Source organism: Channa argus, chromosome 2 (genome assembly GCF_033026475.1).
Source record: "Channa argus isolate prfri chromosome 2, Channa argus male v1.0, whole genome shotgun sequence".
Taxonomy (NCBI): domain Eukaryota; kingdom Metazoa; phylum Chordata; class Actinopteri; order Anabantiformes; family Channidae; genus Channa; species Channa argus.
The window spans coordinates 11,070,017-11,086,819 of NC_090198.1; the positions used below are offsets into that span (position 1 = coordinate 11,070,017).

A 16,803-nucleotide genomic window follows, 5' to 3' on the forward strand; every position below is an offset into this window, starting at 1 on the left:
TGTGATATTCTGTGACTGCTCTCAGTGAACGTGCCATCGACTGACAGCCAGGCCATCTCAAAATAAAAGAGGCCATCTTTCCTTCACTTAACCCTCTCTCTCCTTCTCTGTCACCCATCCACCATGGCTTCTTTCATTCTTTGTGTTTCTCCTCTTTCCCTCCAACTCTCTCCCTCTCTCATCAAATCCCTTCTCGTCCAGCTCTCCCTCTCTTCTCCTTTCATTCACCACTCTTTTCAGATCCTTTTTATCCCTCCCCCATTAACAAATCCTCTCTCTTTCTCTCTCCCTCTCTCTCTCTCTCTTACTATCTACCTGCTGTTTTTGTCATCTTCATCTTTTCCATAACAGGAAGGATCTGCTGCTGCCAGAGTATGTTCCTGTAATCACATGTAGCTTCACACAGTGAGCCATGGCAAACAGCAGGGGAACTAAACAATCACCCACACAATGACACGTTGCCTCTTGTGTCACATTAAAGGTGAGAGGGTCATATTTTAGTTACAGTTCACTGTGTAATGCTACCAGCTGGGGAGAGGTGTGAAGATGTGTGTGTATGTGTTTGTGTGTGTGTGTGGGGGTGGGGTGTTAAAGATAGAAAGAGAGATAAAAGCCTTTATGCATGTCGACAGCTTTGGACATGTTTGTATCAGATTTCTGCACCTGATCTCATGTGTCAGAGTCAGGCATATGAATGTGTAACTGTGTGTTCAATGTGTCTGTATAAATTACTGTATATATACTATATATAAATTACTGTTTTGTTTGTTTTTTTTAAACAAAGGAGAACAAGACACGTTTTATTATCTTTCCCTTGTCTCAGAGACCCCACTCTCTCTCCCTTCTTGGCTGCTTTTTAAAATTAACTGATTTTACTGGTTGTTGGGGCGCTGTGCCGACCCCTGAAGGGACAAGCTGGAAGCCGTTGATATTTCTGAAGCCCATTATGACTTCACCACAAAGATTGCAATCATTTGTTGTGCACACTCATATAGGTCTTTGGGTCTTGAGTTTTGCTGCGAGTGTTCTTACACAAAACTTAATTTAGTAGCTTGGTTGGTGGACACAATATCTGAAGCACATTTAAAGCAATCCAGCCTAACACTGCAACTTAGTCTTCAAGGCTGTACCTATACAGGTAATTTATACATATTGGCATATTTCATATAGTTTATTTCTTTTGACTTTCAAGCTATTGATAAATAGCTCAATTCTCATTCTCCGTCTCTCCTCTCTGTGCACCACCTTGGTTCTTGCTGCAGTACAGTATGTAGGATTAAATACAGTAGCTACTGTAGCAGTTAATAATGATACCTCTGATGAGGATTACTGCAGCTCAAACTAAATATGAAGTTTGCTTTTTGGTTATTTTAAATTTGTATGAAGTACACTTCTTTTACTATACGTTGTTTGTGATTTTTGTAATAGCAGTAAATTAATGTACAGAATAGGTGTTAATATATAGTGGAAGTACACACCCCAACATCATGACAAACGGAGCAATGGACACTAATCACAGGGTTTCTTTATTTGACCATGAGGACCACTATTTCTTAAGATGCTGAAGGGCCCCCTGACCCTGCTGGCTGATTATCAATGTTTATGTGCCTACACCACCGGCTATGCAGTCTGCTTAAACTGCAAAAGCACCTCGGGCAATTATAATTTACTTCATTTAAATTTAGCTGAGGTATTTTGTAATGTTTTTGTTGAGCTAAAATATATGAACTCAGGTCGGTCTGTCTGTTTCATATGTTTCTATCTAGAATTCACATTTTTCATAAGTCTTCAGAGTCAAATAAAGTTTGATGTCAACAGCTTAATGTGGTTAAAACTATGGGAATGTGACACATGTGACATTGCCAAATATAATTTTTGAATGACATCATTATATCTACAATGTAATTACCTATTATAGTTATAATCCCTATACAGCTGGCATTTAATCATAATTATGCATCATGTGTGACTGCACAATGTTATTCAAATGAGGCAATCATGCATAAAATACAGACTTATCTGTATCTGTGACAGAGGAGAAGCCCCCATAACCCCATGTGTAAAATGACAGACATTACTGCTTCATGCCATATACAGTATGGTTAACACAGTACACTATATACATTTTAACAGATTTGGTAATTTTTTTTAAGAGACAGATGTACATGCACATGTGAACAGATCATACATACCCGATATTTAGAGAGGTCAATCCTCAGCGAGTTATGTAGCTGGTCCAGTAATTTGACAAATTTCTCCCTCTGTCAGGATGACAATTCAATATTTCAGTTCAGAGTGTCACCACACCCAAAGCATTGTGCCTAAAAATTTATGACACTGCGTGGTGTGTAACATTGCTTTGCTTGCAATGATTCACTTTTACTTCCTGGAACAAAATTTAGTGGTTCAGCTATAAAGCCTGACTCGGCTTGCTGCCTGGAAATATTAGTTGATGCCTTCCAACATTAGTTTATTAAAGTTCAATCGGAAAGAACTGGAGACCTCTGAGATTTTGTTGATTTTAAGTGCACGACTTGACAAATAATGCTGACAGAAAATAGGGATGTCAGAAGTTACAGTGGGTAGTGGATGAATTTTCCTCCTGAGAAATGGGACAACTCTTCAAAATGCCTATGAGTTATCAGTAGGTGCCAATGGGCATTTCTGTATATAACAAAATGTCCAAAATTGTAACTGACCTCATATCAAGATAATACTTTTAAAAGTCAATTATATATTTTTTGTCCATGTTGCCAATTTTTCGTAATGCATTTTGCTTCATTTCTGATGCATTTTGGTTTTGAAAGGCAATGTAGTCCTACCAGATGGTGTTATTTAGGCCTAACAGGAGACCATGGATACCTCACATTTTTATTTAGCACCCTATTATTATATACAGTATCTCTCGCTGAACTGTTGATGCATGTGATCCAACACAAGAATAGCTGTACTTACCCCAAAGTTAGAGGCAGCAAATCGGTCAGAAGCAGACGCAGTAGTTGTTGTGGTGGTTGTGGTGTGGGCGAAGTATGCGTTGATATTAGCGAGAAGATTGCTCATCACGGCTGGCACACCGGGACACATGTATTTTGCAGACAGACAGGAAAAATGCCTGCAGAAGAAAACAAACAGCAAGTGAAAGGAGTGGTGATAGAAGCAAACATACAGCACTACAGAGCTTCATTAATGTCACCCACTGACTTATTTTTAAATGTCCAAAGCAATTACCTCTGAGGAAAGAGTTAGTGCTCAGGTAGTTCACTGCTCTGTTCATGTAGTGACTCTATTGACTAAAGCAAACAGTGTCATAAATCAAAGCCGTGTAACATACTTTTAACAGCATATAGGTGGACAATAATAGATGGAGCAAGTGAGCATGATTCATCAAGAATCCTTTTGGGGTTAATATATAAGGATGTCCAGAGGAACAGAGGTGATAAATGTAAACTTTACTGTGGTCTTGTTTCATTTTTTAACAAATGTCCCTAAAAAAAACTCAAGCCCACTATGTGCACTTACCAATTTAAATCTTCTCCCACTTTTTCTCTTTTTCACTTCTTCTCCCAAACAATAATCCAGCATAAACTAGATAAAAATAGGATCCCAATGGGGGATGACCAACTTGATCTTTTCTTTTTACACACATTTGTCTATCCCTCTACGCAGAGAGACACACATCTGCAAGAGCACTACACGGCAGTAATTAAGTGCTTGAGCCTGGGAAACTAGTGTAAACTGCATGAATGAAGAGCATACAGCTCCTTCTAACACTTCATACTGCTGCTTAGAAAAGCCATGTGGAGTGTCTTCCTCTCCATTGTGTACGGCATATACAAAATGTAATGATGTGCTTACCAAATGCAGCACACAAGAATATGCACAAAGGCTCCCCTATTAGCCTTCGGCATTGCCTATAGCAACCAAATATTTGGATGCTACTAGAATAAAGATGCTTAATTGCTTCAAGTTGGCTGAACTGTAAAAACTGAAAATTAGATTTTAGGTAGATTTGATTTTACTATACTGTAACAGGCTGAATTTGTAAACAGTAGTTGAATTTCCATTAGATTTAGCCAACATCTTCAAATGTTCAATTTCAGATTCAGTGGACAGAAATGTGTGACAGGATATTATTTTTTTACTAACTTAATTTTGAACTTGGAGTAGAGTTATTCTGAACGTCTCCCTCTGTGAGTCACTGCTTCATAAAGCCAAAGTGTTAGAGAGGACACTGAGTTATGGGGAGTAATGGCAACAGATTCACACACACACAATAAAAGCACAAACATGCTCTCATCATGAGGCCTATTTAATTACTCTGCTTTCAATCTCTAAATTACCCAGGAGCACTTGGGGTTAGGTGAGCAAAGAGAGTGATACAAAGGGAGTGATGATGGTGTCCATTAAATTCCCATGGTGCTTTTAGAGGGATCTCCTGAGTCAGATTTCAAGTGGCAGATGATGCTTCTCTTATTGTGTCTTGGTTGTTAGCAGTAGAGGAGAGAAAGGGGATGTTGAAAGAGGGGTGATAGTGTTACATGAAGGAAAACAAACATGAATGAGTGTATACTGGGGGGTTGTTGTGGGGTGTCAAAGTAGTTGCTTTGATTTATGCAGCCATCATGTAGGAATGGTTGGAACTTAAGGTTCTATGATAAAGAAATTGTAAAACTGGAGCTTTTCATAAATTCCTGATGAAGCATAATAACTGCTGATACTAGAAAAGCCACGCTTAAACAAGGTTCAAGCCTGAAGCATTAACTCTGTAATCGCTCATATGCTGCAACACTCTGTCTTCACTGAAATAGCAGTCTATCACTTGGTTTGTAGCATTAAAACAATTGAACATGTCAACAACATGCTATGAAAAAGATGTTTTTTAATGAGTTATTCAAAAGTCCTTCTACAGTAGGAAGATAAATAACATGTTGCAGGTTATATAAGATTAAATTGCGAGTGCTGGGACCAGAAAAGTGGGAGCACATTGGATGGGGCTTTTAAATATGTTTAAGGTATAATAGGGGGGAAAAAAATGCGAATTTGAAAAAAAAAGGTAAAGCACAGTAACTAGCCATCATCAGTGCTAAAAGAACTGTTGGTTCGTTTTTACTACACAACAGATTGATTGCCCTTTATTTTGGTAGGGTTTTAACAGCGTTTGAGGAAACAATGCAGAACAATTTCTCAGAGTTGCTTCTTCCAAGCAATGCAAGGCCAGATTTCAGAACATGAAAGCATAACTATAAGCTAGGTCTTTCATTCGATTTACAATCACGGCGTAATCATCTGATTTACTAGACCTAATTACATAGTCAGCCAGTGATGTGCCCAAGTAGTGTGTTCTTCAGAGGAAAAGAGAACTTAACTCAATATTACTCATTTAATGACGTAAATGAAATAGAAGTCTTAAGCAAACATTGAGATAAGTAGTATAACATATGACTGCTATCTGTATCTGGTTATTTTATCCTTATAAAAACTGTGTGATGGCCTCCACCTTCAGCTAATCATATAACAAAAAAAAAAAGGCAGATAATATGCATAAATACAGTAAGTGCATAAACTAAGGTAAATTGCTACATAGAAGATGTTTGAAATGGTTGGCTTAAAAGGAAGCGATGTGGGGTAACCGTTACGATTACATTATCAAGTGCTCCGAATGTTGCGAAACAATAATATGCCTGTCCAAAGCCTTTGGCAATGAAGGCAGATTTTAGGATCTCAAACATTTTGCTGAGAGGATTACCAAACATGAAAGCAGCTGGAGCCATCCAAACAATGCAGTAAAGGCAAAGCAAACAAAATACATTTTACAAACACTGTACAAAATATCTGCTTTCCATCTGTGGTGAGTGTAGTCTAAGTAGAAGCTGGCAAATGCAATAAAAAAAAATAAAAAATGAATTAACAAAAAAGAGTGCATTGAAATATTATACATAATATTATACTTCATGACCAGCTTAGTGAATGTCAATTTAAGCTCGAGTGTAATGATTATCCAGTCACAACTGACTAAATGTTGTACAATTCTCAATAGTAGAAAAATGCTCGCTATTTAGGCAGCCCAATATCACAGATATAAAACTGCATGCACCACAAACAGATTTTAAAGAAAACATCCAGAATTCTTGGGGGTCAAGAAAAATAAATTCCACTAGACCACCATGGGAAAAAAAAAATCTTACAGATGGGCAATTATGCATCTCAAATGAGGCGCACCAGTACAAATTGCTGTAAGGACAAAACAGAGCTGCCAGTGCGCTAAATGATTTACATAAGTAAGGTTGGTTGCATATTGCGAACTGCATGACATGGTAGACATGATTTTAGATGTGTGTTTGTGTGCGTGTGTGTCTATGTCAGGGAAACAAAAAGAGAGACACATGGATGGACAGAGTGACATATAATCAGAGAAACAGAGCAAGAAGGAAACAAGATTGTTGTGGTTTGTTCATCATCAGTGTGACCAAGACAGGTGTCGGGTCCAGGAGACAATCATTTAAACAATCTAAAATAGCACCTCTATAGCCATCTAAGCTCCGATACTGCTTAGGAAACATCTTTACAACTAATCTCCTTTTTTTTGCTTCTTTTCTCTTCTCTTCCTGCCCTCCACCATGCTAAATGAGAAAATGACAGACTAGAAAGGTAGAAGGTAATGGATCAGGGTGTTACTAACGTCATAGCCTGATAGATGGACTCCACTCCATATCTCATGGCGAACTCATCCACTATCTCCTGAGACACATCATCAAAGTAGACCTTCCATGCCTCGTCCCCCTTCACCTGTGGGATCTTCACCACCCCGCTGTTCTTCACTTCAGTCAGGTAATGGAACAGGTTCTGCGAATGGTGTGACAGATAAGACAAGACAGGTTATGGTGATTTTAATGGAGCAAAATAAGTCATTGAAGAGACCTGCCATTGTGTAATGCAAGCAAATAGAGACCCTGAGGACATCCTTTATGTGGTATTATAACAATCATCCTGTTAGTTTGCTTTCCAATGTAATCATTGTATTGTACATGTTTAGTAATGGGATTGCAAAAAGCTTAAAGATCATGATCTGAGTTCAGTAAGAACTAATTTTGCTTAATGAGGAATCAAATAATAATGGTTACCTCATGTAAACAAGTGTACTGGCCATGAGGAGGAACCACGTTCTCCTCTCCTTTCATCTCTACGCTGATCTTCAGTCTAATGGCACCAGATACAGCAGACTTGTCTGTCCTCTTATCTGTAAAACACAACTGGCATAGTTATAACTGGAAAAGGTTTGACCTAACCCTTATTTTCTTTTAATAATATAATATTTAATGAACAATTAGATAGTACAAAAGTTCTCTTATCAGCAAAGGAATTAAATGTAGAATTTAATCAGTTTATCAAGGGTAATGCAAACCTTTTCACTAATTACATTTTCATTATTTTACTATTTTTCTACATGCTTATTGATCATTTTTTTACTTCTCATGATGAAAGAAAATTTGTACTGAATGGGCACTATTATTAAGTTAGGTTTAAGTTTAGGTTTGCATCCACTTACATGTAAAGGGATGCAAACACAATACAATATAATAATACATAATAACAATGCCCCATATGTCCTTTCATCATATGAGTAACACATATGGTCAAGAGGTGTAGAAAATTGTTATAGTAAAATAATGGAAAACAAATTAGTGAAATTAAGTTTGCATTTCCCTTAATAAATATTTATTTTCTTCTAATGAAAGAACTTTCATACTACCTAATTGTGCATTAAATATTAAGTTAATGGAATGAAGAAATCTGTGTATCACTCCTTTTTTGCCTTTTTAAAATTAGGGGATGCAAACTTTTGCACCCAACCTTACATTGCATGGATCCAACAGTAAGACAGCTATTACTACAAGCAAATAAACAACATTGTCTCTGTCCGAAGGAGCCTGTCCTTGACCATACAATCACAGTGTGGCTTGTTGGGTGGTTGTTAGCAAATAAATCAAGACAAGTGTTTAAAACCATTTCTCACACTTCAAGTATTCCCAGGAGCACAGTTTGGAACTACCAGAACTTTAGGATGGGAGTCCAGCCAAACTGAGTAAGCAACCAAGAAGAATCGTGGTCAAACTGAACTCTTTGGGCAGATCTCTATTTCTGGCAAACAACAGGTACTGCAGGGAGACTGGCTACAACTAGGGAAAGGGTGGACACAGCCGCATACAAAGAGGTCCTTGAAGAAAACCTGCTCCAGAGCATCTGTAACCTGTTACTGGGGCAACAATTCACCGTTCGTCATGACAATGACCTGAAGCAGACAGCCTAAACAACACTGTGGCTGCTTTGGGAGACATCTCTCGCCATCCTTGAGTAGCTCAGCTAAAGCCCAGACTTAAAATAAATGGAACATCTGTGGAGAGACCTGAAGATGACCCTAAGAGGATCTGGCAGGAAGAATTAGATAAACTGCCGAAATTTATGAGGTAGGAGTTTGTAGAAACATAAGCTAGAGGGAACTAAATATTTTTGTTTATGATTTAGATTTTTTTATATGTTTGCATTTTTAAAATTTTGTTTGTGATTATGGGTTATTGAGGGTAAATCAGAAAAGATGGCAATCTTATTTATTTCAGATTAAGTCGAAAACCCAATACCAGCCATACAGTAACAATTTCTTATCCTCCGCATGGAATGATTAAAATGTGTGTATACACACAGTCTACACATGCAGCCACAAAGACACCAACACAACAAAGCACACACACACACTGCTGAGAGGTCTGAGAGATAATGACTTCACAATTTCAGGAGTTTGTTACAGACAATAAATGCCCCCTCGCTTGCTCTCATATACAATTCATCTTCTCTGTTTCAAATGAATGAAATTTTCCACGACGGTCAGTCGATCAAGAGACAGACAAGTGAAAAATAATAACATGACAAAGCGATTGAGACTAGGGCTGTGAACGCAAAAGCCCAGATTGAAGAGGAGCTGAAGAGGCTTAGAGAGGAAAGCAGCTGGAGGGGTGGACACCCACACCAGCAAATGCCTGTTTAAACATTCATTGTGAGCATTTAAAAAGGCACAGAGCAGCAGCAGTGGGCAGGGGTCACTATCACCACAAATTGCTCCCTTTTAGCTAGAGAGGCAAACAAAAACAGCACTGCCAGTCATAATACTTTGACAGGAGTGGGATCTCCCATTAAGTTGTGACCCCATTCAACCACATGTAGCATAGTGAAACTTGTGATGTATGAGAGTGGAAACCATGAAAGGCTGTCATCAGTACCCAAACTGCACCACAGGTCTTTGTGGCTACGTGGTACATAAACAGCTGTGATGACCTCAGCTGCACCACTCGTTATATGACTAAACGTTTATCATCTGCACGGACTGTTTCATTCATATATGGAACACTTCCACATCCTTGACACTGTTCTTGTCATGCAGATACACATATTGACTTTTTTTTCCCTTTTCCAAGTTGTTCAGTCAAATACACAGAAAAGAGCCCACCTTCTCATTATTGCTACTATATGGAGTTGCCATCATATTCTGTCATGCACATGTGTGGCTAAAATAGCCAACATACCTAGATTGTACCAAACATCCATCTCTCCACTGAGAGTGCGGACCTCAATGATGGTCTGGCCCAGGAAATCATCTGACTCTCGCTTAAAGTGCTGCTTCACCCGTGATTTGATGTCATCATCTTCATCCCACACACGCACCTTGATGCGGTCAGTGGCATTATGACATTCACTGCAAGTTAGAAGATGATTGTGCCAGATGAAAACCATCACAATGACACCAATAACAACAGCACATTTAGTGACAGCTCATCAGGTTGGGGTATTTGAAGGTGCAGAACAGCAGTCGACACAAAATTCCAGCATCCAAATGTATACATAGACACACACTTTGTGACCCCTTTCAATTTTTCTCAGTAATGAGAGAATGTGTGTTTTGTGTGCACCCTTGGGTATACATGAGTGAATGTGCATGCCAAGAATGTGAATGTGGAGAACAGTTCTGGCTGGTAGAATTACCCTAAGATATTGTGTGACCTTTACTGCCTATCTTTGGATTGTGTGGATTCTTACTCTCACCAAATGGATGCTAATATCATCAGAGAGAAGGGGAATGCTTCACAAGAATGACTGCGTAGCATTTATAGCAAAGATTATTTATTTGTCAAAGCTTTCTGTCCATCTCGTTCATCCTCCTTGCATCAGTGGAGCTGACAGACGTTTCACAATAATGACGCTGCTAAATAGAACAGAGGTGGCCAAAGCACTTAGCTCGAGATGGGGTCAGACTGTTCTGCTCTGGAATTAAAACCAACAGATTACATTTTGTTCTAATGACATCTTGGGTGCGACAGCCAGAGAAACAGTATCTGCAGCATTATTTTTTTTTAATCTAATCCCTTTCTGGGGAAAGCACTGGCTGATGCTGATGCACAAGTCTGGGACTTTGCTCTCTGCTAAACCTACCGTAATGTATCGCACTATTAATCTACATCCATGTAGTAATGGGAAACAGTTTTATTCGAGCCATCAGTGGAGTCTTATTACAAGTGAGAAGCCTGGTCTTTCACTGGTGTAGGACATGAAAATACACACAGAATATCTAAGTAGTACACTTTTTGAGATTATTAATAACAATTATGGCATGATTACTAGTGGGAGAATAACAAATCCATGCAATGGAAGTAATAACAATTTTTATATAATTTTCAGGTTAAATAAGAAAAATATTTCTATGTGTTCATATCTTACAAAAGCTGCAAAATTCACTGCTTACATGAATAAAAAAAAAAGCCTATAGCTGCCCTCTTTGGTTTAAATCTACATGACAAACTCTTTCTGGTCCTTAAAGAGCTCCATACAGACAGGAATTTAGAGTAAAAATAAAATAATAATCCAAAGGTTCTGCTGATGCCCAGTGGGTTAGGGTCAAATTATATGTCTGGTTTGAATTCTAAAGCTGTTCAGAGAAAATTGCATTTTCCTTTTCAACTTTTCTGTAGATTTCTAGCACCTTGGTAAACAAAGCCAAGAGCATTTATTGGGTTAAGCATAGCCTCATACAGGGCTCTCCAAGGTTCACATTTTTCGGATTTTCTTAACTACTTATTAAGCAGAAAAGGTTTAAAGTAGTTTCATGGAAACTGAATAACAAGTATTCATTACAATCTACTTCCTGTTAGTGTTGCAGAATAACCCAACTGATTCATAAGAGCCCCATGGCTTTATTTTTCGCTGTGCGGGGGAAAAAAATCAGGAGCATAAACAAAAATGCAAGCATAGGCAGAGAAGTAGACTGAGAGGTTAAATTCCTTTGGGCATTGCATATGTACAAAGCAGAAAAACCGGTGTTATTCGGGTCAGCACAATGGGAAGTCACATAGTTCTATAGCACTAAAGTGTTTTATTTTGAAATAACAGGGTTAAGACCTTTGTTGTCTACACTGATGGCTGTCACGGTAAAGCTGTGTTTAACAGCCTACATGTCATGTAACATGTCATATCTGATTGTACTTTCCTATGGTATTAAAAAAATTGAAAAAAAAAGTTTCTAATGCCTTACTATTCCCTTGAACAGCTGGTTCCTCATCTTGGTGGGGATAATCTAGTTGGACAGAAGTCAAATTAATAGAGAGTACTCACAAATAGAACTTCTCATCCCAGACGGGGTTTAGGTTGCCGAAGATTGTCTTTGTCCGGCGTTTGGTTTTTCCCACCTGGACAGTGACGTAAGGGTCGCTGGAGCCGGTTTTATCCTTGGCCTGTAAACCCTGAGCACACATGACTGGACAAAACAGAGTTGGGGAAAGAGTATTAGAGGCAGCATATCTGAACATCCTAAGCATATCTGACCTAACAGATATGCAGCATATCTCACCCAGCATTTTGAAAATGTAATTTCATAGGTGGAAGGTTTCTTGGAACAAATTTTTTACTGCTCTTATTTACCAATAACTTCCAATACCAATAACTATGTTAATTTTCATTGACATGTTGTAAATGATTCAAAAAGTTGGATCAACTGAATGCGCACCAATGTCTAAGTGCTGCTCATGGCAACATATTAAAACATTTAATACAGATAAGCACTTACTAGTTTTCTGTAATTCACTGACAAGACCAAATTGCTGAAGCCTTTGAATGAGAGATGAAACATCTTTAAGGACTTATGCAGTTCCAGTTGCCACAGAACCACACCTCTAGTACAAAAATGATTTGGACTGATCTTCACAAACATTCAGGTCTTCTCAATCCCAGTCATCAATCCACTTCTGGATTTTATATTATTGTTTCCTAGTTTATGGTCTCCATTTATTTATTTGGTCCTTAAACTTTTGAATCAAGGCTATAAAAGTAGCTTTGTGGTTCCCTGAGAATAGCTGCTATTCATCTTGCAAGTGATTCACAATCTTACTTCAACACAGAGGAAGGTGCAAGGAGAGACAGTAGTATTTCAGAGCGCCATAAAAGGGAAAAAGGACACTGAGGCATTAAATATGCATAAGTGACAGCCTAAATAATTCAGGGTACATATATATCCCTGAGCTCAATGCTGACAGGAGTTGGTCGGCAGTATATAGAGGTTTCAAGAACCATGACCTGCTTGTCCCTAAGAGTACAAAAATCAGATGCCTCCTATAAAAGGATGGGTCTGAGAGAGCATCATACTGTATACTTTTTATCCATACTCCTGCCAATCATAATTGTGTATGCTAGATAAGGGGGTAGCTTGCATATCCATATTATGCAATAATTTCTAAATTCACAAAGGTTTTAATTTCTACCTCTACTTTCCTTGTTCATTCTTCACACTGTTACTACTGTATGTACGCAAAGCAACATCAGTGCCTGTAAACAGTATTCAACTTTTTGTGTATTGAGTCTCACATCTTGCTGGCTTTGCTCCAAGCAGACCTCCACCTTAAACTAGGAGCAGAGCTAAGATTTCATAGCATTTATTCCATTACAGAGTTTGTAGAGAAAAAGCAAAAACAGAGTTAAAAACAACACACCACATTGATACACACATGTTTGTATCACTTCTAAGGTAGGCAATAGTAGCTTCATTCTGAGAGATTTTTAAATGTACTCTGAGTTTTTACATGTGGGAAAATATATAGAAATTTAACATATCGAAATAAACATTGGTCTAGCAATATGTAATGTATTGTCCGGTCAGATGGTGATGTTTTATGATTCAGTGGAGCTCTATGTGGGGAACAGGACTGCAAAGCCAGCTCTCGGTTTACATATAGAGTGGTAACTAGCAGCTTTAAGTTTGCAATTTAATCACAGATTATATTTATTTGATTTAATATATGTTGTAATATATTTATATCCTCAATAAATGTTTTATTGCTATTATTAGTATTATTATTAGTAGTATTATTGCAGTCATATGTTGCTGCTATTGATCTATTAACTTTTGAAGACTTAAAACTTGCTGTGATTAGTTTACATTTAGTGACCACATTTGCAAATTCAGAACAGTTGCTGGTCATTTGTCTGTGCACTATTTTTGGATTTTTAGGACTTGCTGGACCTAATGTATTTCAAAAAATTCATATTAATTTGTTTTCCTAAATACTGATTTGTATGTGTTCATTGTGAATCATGGTCAGAGTGCTGCAAAGACAATGTCAGTCAGGGTTTGTGTAATGAAAGATTCCTGGCTGTTTTTTTTAATCAATAAATTCATTTTATGTTCAATAACCCCATGGAAACTCACTGTGGTGAGTCTGTATTACTCTTAGCTTTTTCTTCTTTCTTTGTCCTTCGACATGCTTCTATCTTTCCAGTCTTTTCCATCCATAATACATCCCTGATCCCCGATACATCCCTTTTTACAATTTTCCCTCTCTCTGTTTCTTGTCTCTCCAGTGTATTGGCACTGCAAGAACTGCGAGGTGGGCAATAATCGAGATGGACCTGGCAGAGTTACTGCAGATAGATTGTAGTCCACAGTTGGGGTTACATATATAACTTTCAAACTTTCTTTCTGTAGCCAATTAACTAGATATGTGATGTAAGAAATCAATAAATGAAAAAAACACTGAGAAACTGGGTTGTGTGGCAGTAAACAAAGATATTCAACCAACAGGAGTATGAAAAGTAACACCAAACAATAGTCTTAAAATGGAAGGAAACAAAATAGTCTCATCAAGATGACTGGTGAATGAAGAAAAAAGTGATTGGTTAAGAAAAGGAAAAAAAAAAGGTTTGTATTAACTTTCCTTTCAGGACACAGAAAAGATAAATTGTTCAGCCCAACCATTGTGTAAGCCAATGACCTCCAACCCCCCAAAAAGAACCAAATACGGAACATGCATCTTAAAACATGTCTTACAAAATATAAATCACTGCATCTTGGATAGAGCTTAAATGCGGCCAAAGCTTGAGGCTACAGTACACAGGAGAAATTTCTCTTTGCATGTATAAAATGCTGTTTTATCATGCTAGGGAGCTGGACATAAATATCTCAGCTGCTGAGAGTCCTCTTCAGATAACAAGCTTTATTGCAGCCTCGTAGATTGTTTGTTTTTACTGTGCCACCTTTCAACATTTAGCAAGCACTGTTGCAGCCTGATAAGCTCTGCCACAGCTTAATTTATATCTTGTTTTCATTAGAGCTACATGTCACAGACTGAGCTCCTATTTAAAATTAATGTATTCTTAATAATATGTCATTGCCTAGTTAGATGAAAAGAGTAGATGTGTCAAGCGGAGAAGATAGCAGCTTAAGTGAAGAATTCCTTTCCTGATTTTAAAGTCTATATGATACACTACAAAGAACAACTACATAATAGCAACCTTCACAGAGTTATTAACAATCAACTTCTCCCCAGTCTATCCAATCAATTTTTATTTGTAATTCTGGTTAAATGAGCATTTAATTTGTGGCTTGGGGTCACAGGTTCAGCAATCAAGAGTTTGAGATTAATGACAAGTAAATAAGGAGAATATTATTGTTTGTCATGTTGGATATGCCTGGCCTGTGATGATAGTTTTGTTGTTTTAATGTTGACTGATAAAGGTCATAGTGCAAAGGTCAAGGTTCCTCTCCATTAGAGCATTACCTTCTTCTTCTTCTTCTTTTCCTTCCGGCTTTTCCCTTTCAGGGGTCACCACAGCGAATCATGTGCCTCTATCTAACCCTGTCCTCTGCATCCTCTTCTCTCAAACAGACTTTACTCTCTCACCACATCCATAAATCTCCTCCTTGGTCTTACTCTAGACCTCCTGCCTGGCAGCTCCAACCTCAGCATCCTTCTACCGATATATTCACAGTCTCTCCTCTGAACATGTCAAAACCACCTCAATCTGGCCTCTGACTTTATCTCCAAAACATCTAACATGACCTGTCCCTCTGATGTCCTCATTCCTGATCCTGTCCATCCTCGTCATTCCTAAAGAGAACCTCAACATCTTAAGCTCTGCTACCTCCAGCTCTGCCTCCTGTCTTTCCTTCAGTGCCACTGTCTCTAAGTCGAACAACATCGCTGGTCTCACCACCGTCTTGAACACCTTTACTTTCATTCTCGCTGATGCTCTTTGATCACACAACACACCTGACTCTTTTCTCCACCCGTTCCAACCAGCTTGCACTCACGTCTTCGCCTCTTTTCCACATTCTCCGTTTCTCTGAACCGTTTACCCTAAGTACTTAAAGTCCTGCACCTTCTTCACCTCTGCTCCCTGTAACCTCACTGTTCCACCTGGGTCACTCTCATTCACACACATGTATTCTAACTTACTGTGACTAACCTTTATTCCTCTGTTTTCCAGGGCAGACCTCCACCTCTCTAGATTTTTCTCCACCTGCTTCCTGCTCTCGCTAGAAAGCACAATATCATCCGCAAACATCATAGTCCACGGAGATTCCTGTCTAACCTCATCTGTCAGCCTGTCCATCACCAGAGCAAACAAGAAGGGGCTCAGAGCCGATCCTTGATGCAGACCCACCTCCACCTTGAACTCCTCTGTCACACCTACAGCCCACCTCACCACGGTCTTAGAGCTTTCATACATGTCCTGCACCACCTTAACATACTTCTCTGCCACTCCAGACTTCCTCATACAATACCACAGCTTCTCTCTCAGAACCCTGTCATACGCTTTCTTTAAACCTACGAAGACAAAATGCAACTCTCTATGACCTTCTCTGTACTTTTCCATCAGCATCCTCAAAGCAAATACCGCATCTGTTGTACTCTTTCTAGGCCATATTGCATCAGATCATTACCAATTTCAACATTTATTACTTTTTTCTGACTGATCTGTGCGATTAAAGCCAATAAAAATCAAAAATCTTTTTCTATTATGTCGTGATTAAAAATTAAAACCATATAATCACAAGAGGGCTTACCTGTGATGCTGATTTTGGCAGACCACTTAGAGGTCCCATCAAGCACAGCCTGCTTAGCTGTCTTCAGATGGCTGGTGAAGTCCTCTTTAGAGATGTGGAACATCTCCTGGATTAACTCAAACACTTCAGGACAGTTCTTTTCCCTTATCTTCATCCGTTCTTTCATTGCCATGATGATATTCTGGGTCTTGTCCTCTGCCCCGTGCTTGGAGCTCTTCTCCACGGCCCCTGAAAGTGCAAAACATTACAAACTGGCCTGAACATTTAATACTTGGGATTTGGAATAAAAACTGGCAATGGCTCCCAGTGCCAAGGCATCCATCATGTGTATTTATTACCTACTTCCAGTTAGCTGACATAGTTCTTATTACATTTTGCATATGCATTAGTAGATGAAGAGTGTACAATAAAGTATGTCTCTACAC

General features: G+C 38.5%; 1 protein-coding gene across 3 annotated transcripts in view; it reads right to left on the minus strand.

Moving 5' to 3' along the window:
* LOC137113969 (protein unc-13 homolog C) overlaps nt 1-16,803 on the minus strand; it is a 97,865-nt gene that overhangs the window by 50,653 nt on the left and 30,409 nt on the right. For all 3 annotated transcript variants that reach the window (XM_067495316.1, XM_067495315.1, XM_067495317.1), the window contains exons 9-15: nt 16,379-16,606; nt 11,656-11,797; nt 9,576-9,745; nt 7,122-7,237; nt 6,680-6,843; nt 2,956-3,112; nt 2,193-2,261 (exon numbers count right to left, since the gene is read on the minus strand). In XM_067495316.1, coding sequence (XP_067351417.1) covers nt 2,193-2,261; nt 2,956-3,112; nt 6,680-6,843; nt 7,122-7,237; nt 9,576-9,745; nt 11,656-11,797; nt 16,379-16,606 — 1,046 coding nt within the window. The remainder of the gene's footprint in view (nt 1-2,192; nt 2,262-2,955; nt 3,113-6,679; nt 6,844-7,121; nt 7,238-9,575; nt 9,746-11,655; nt 11,798-16,378; nt 16,607-16,803) is intronic.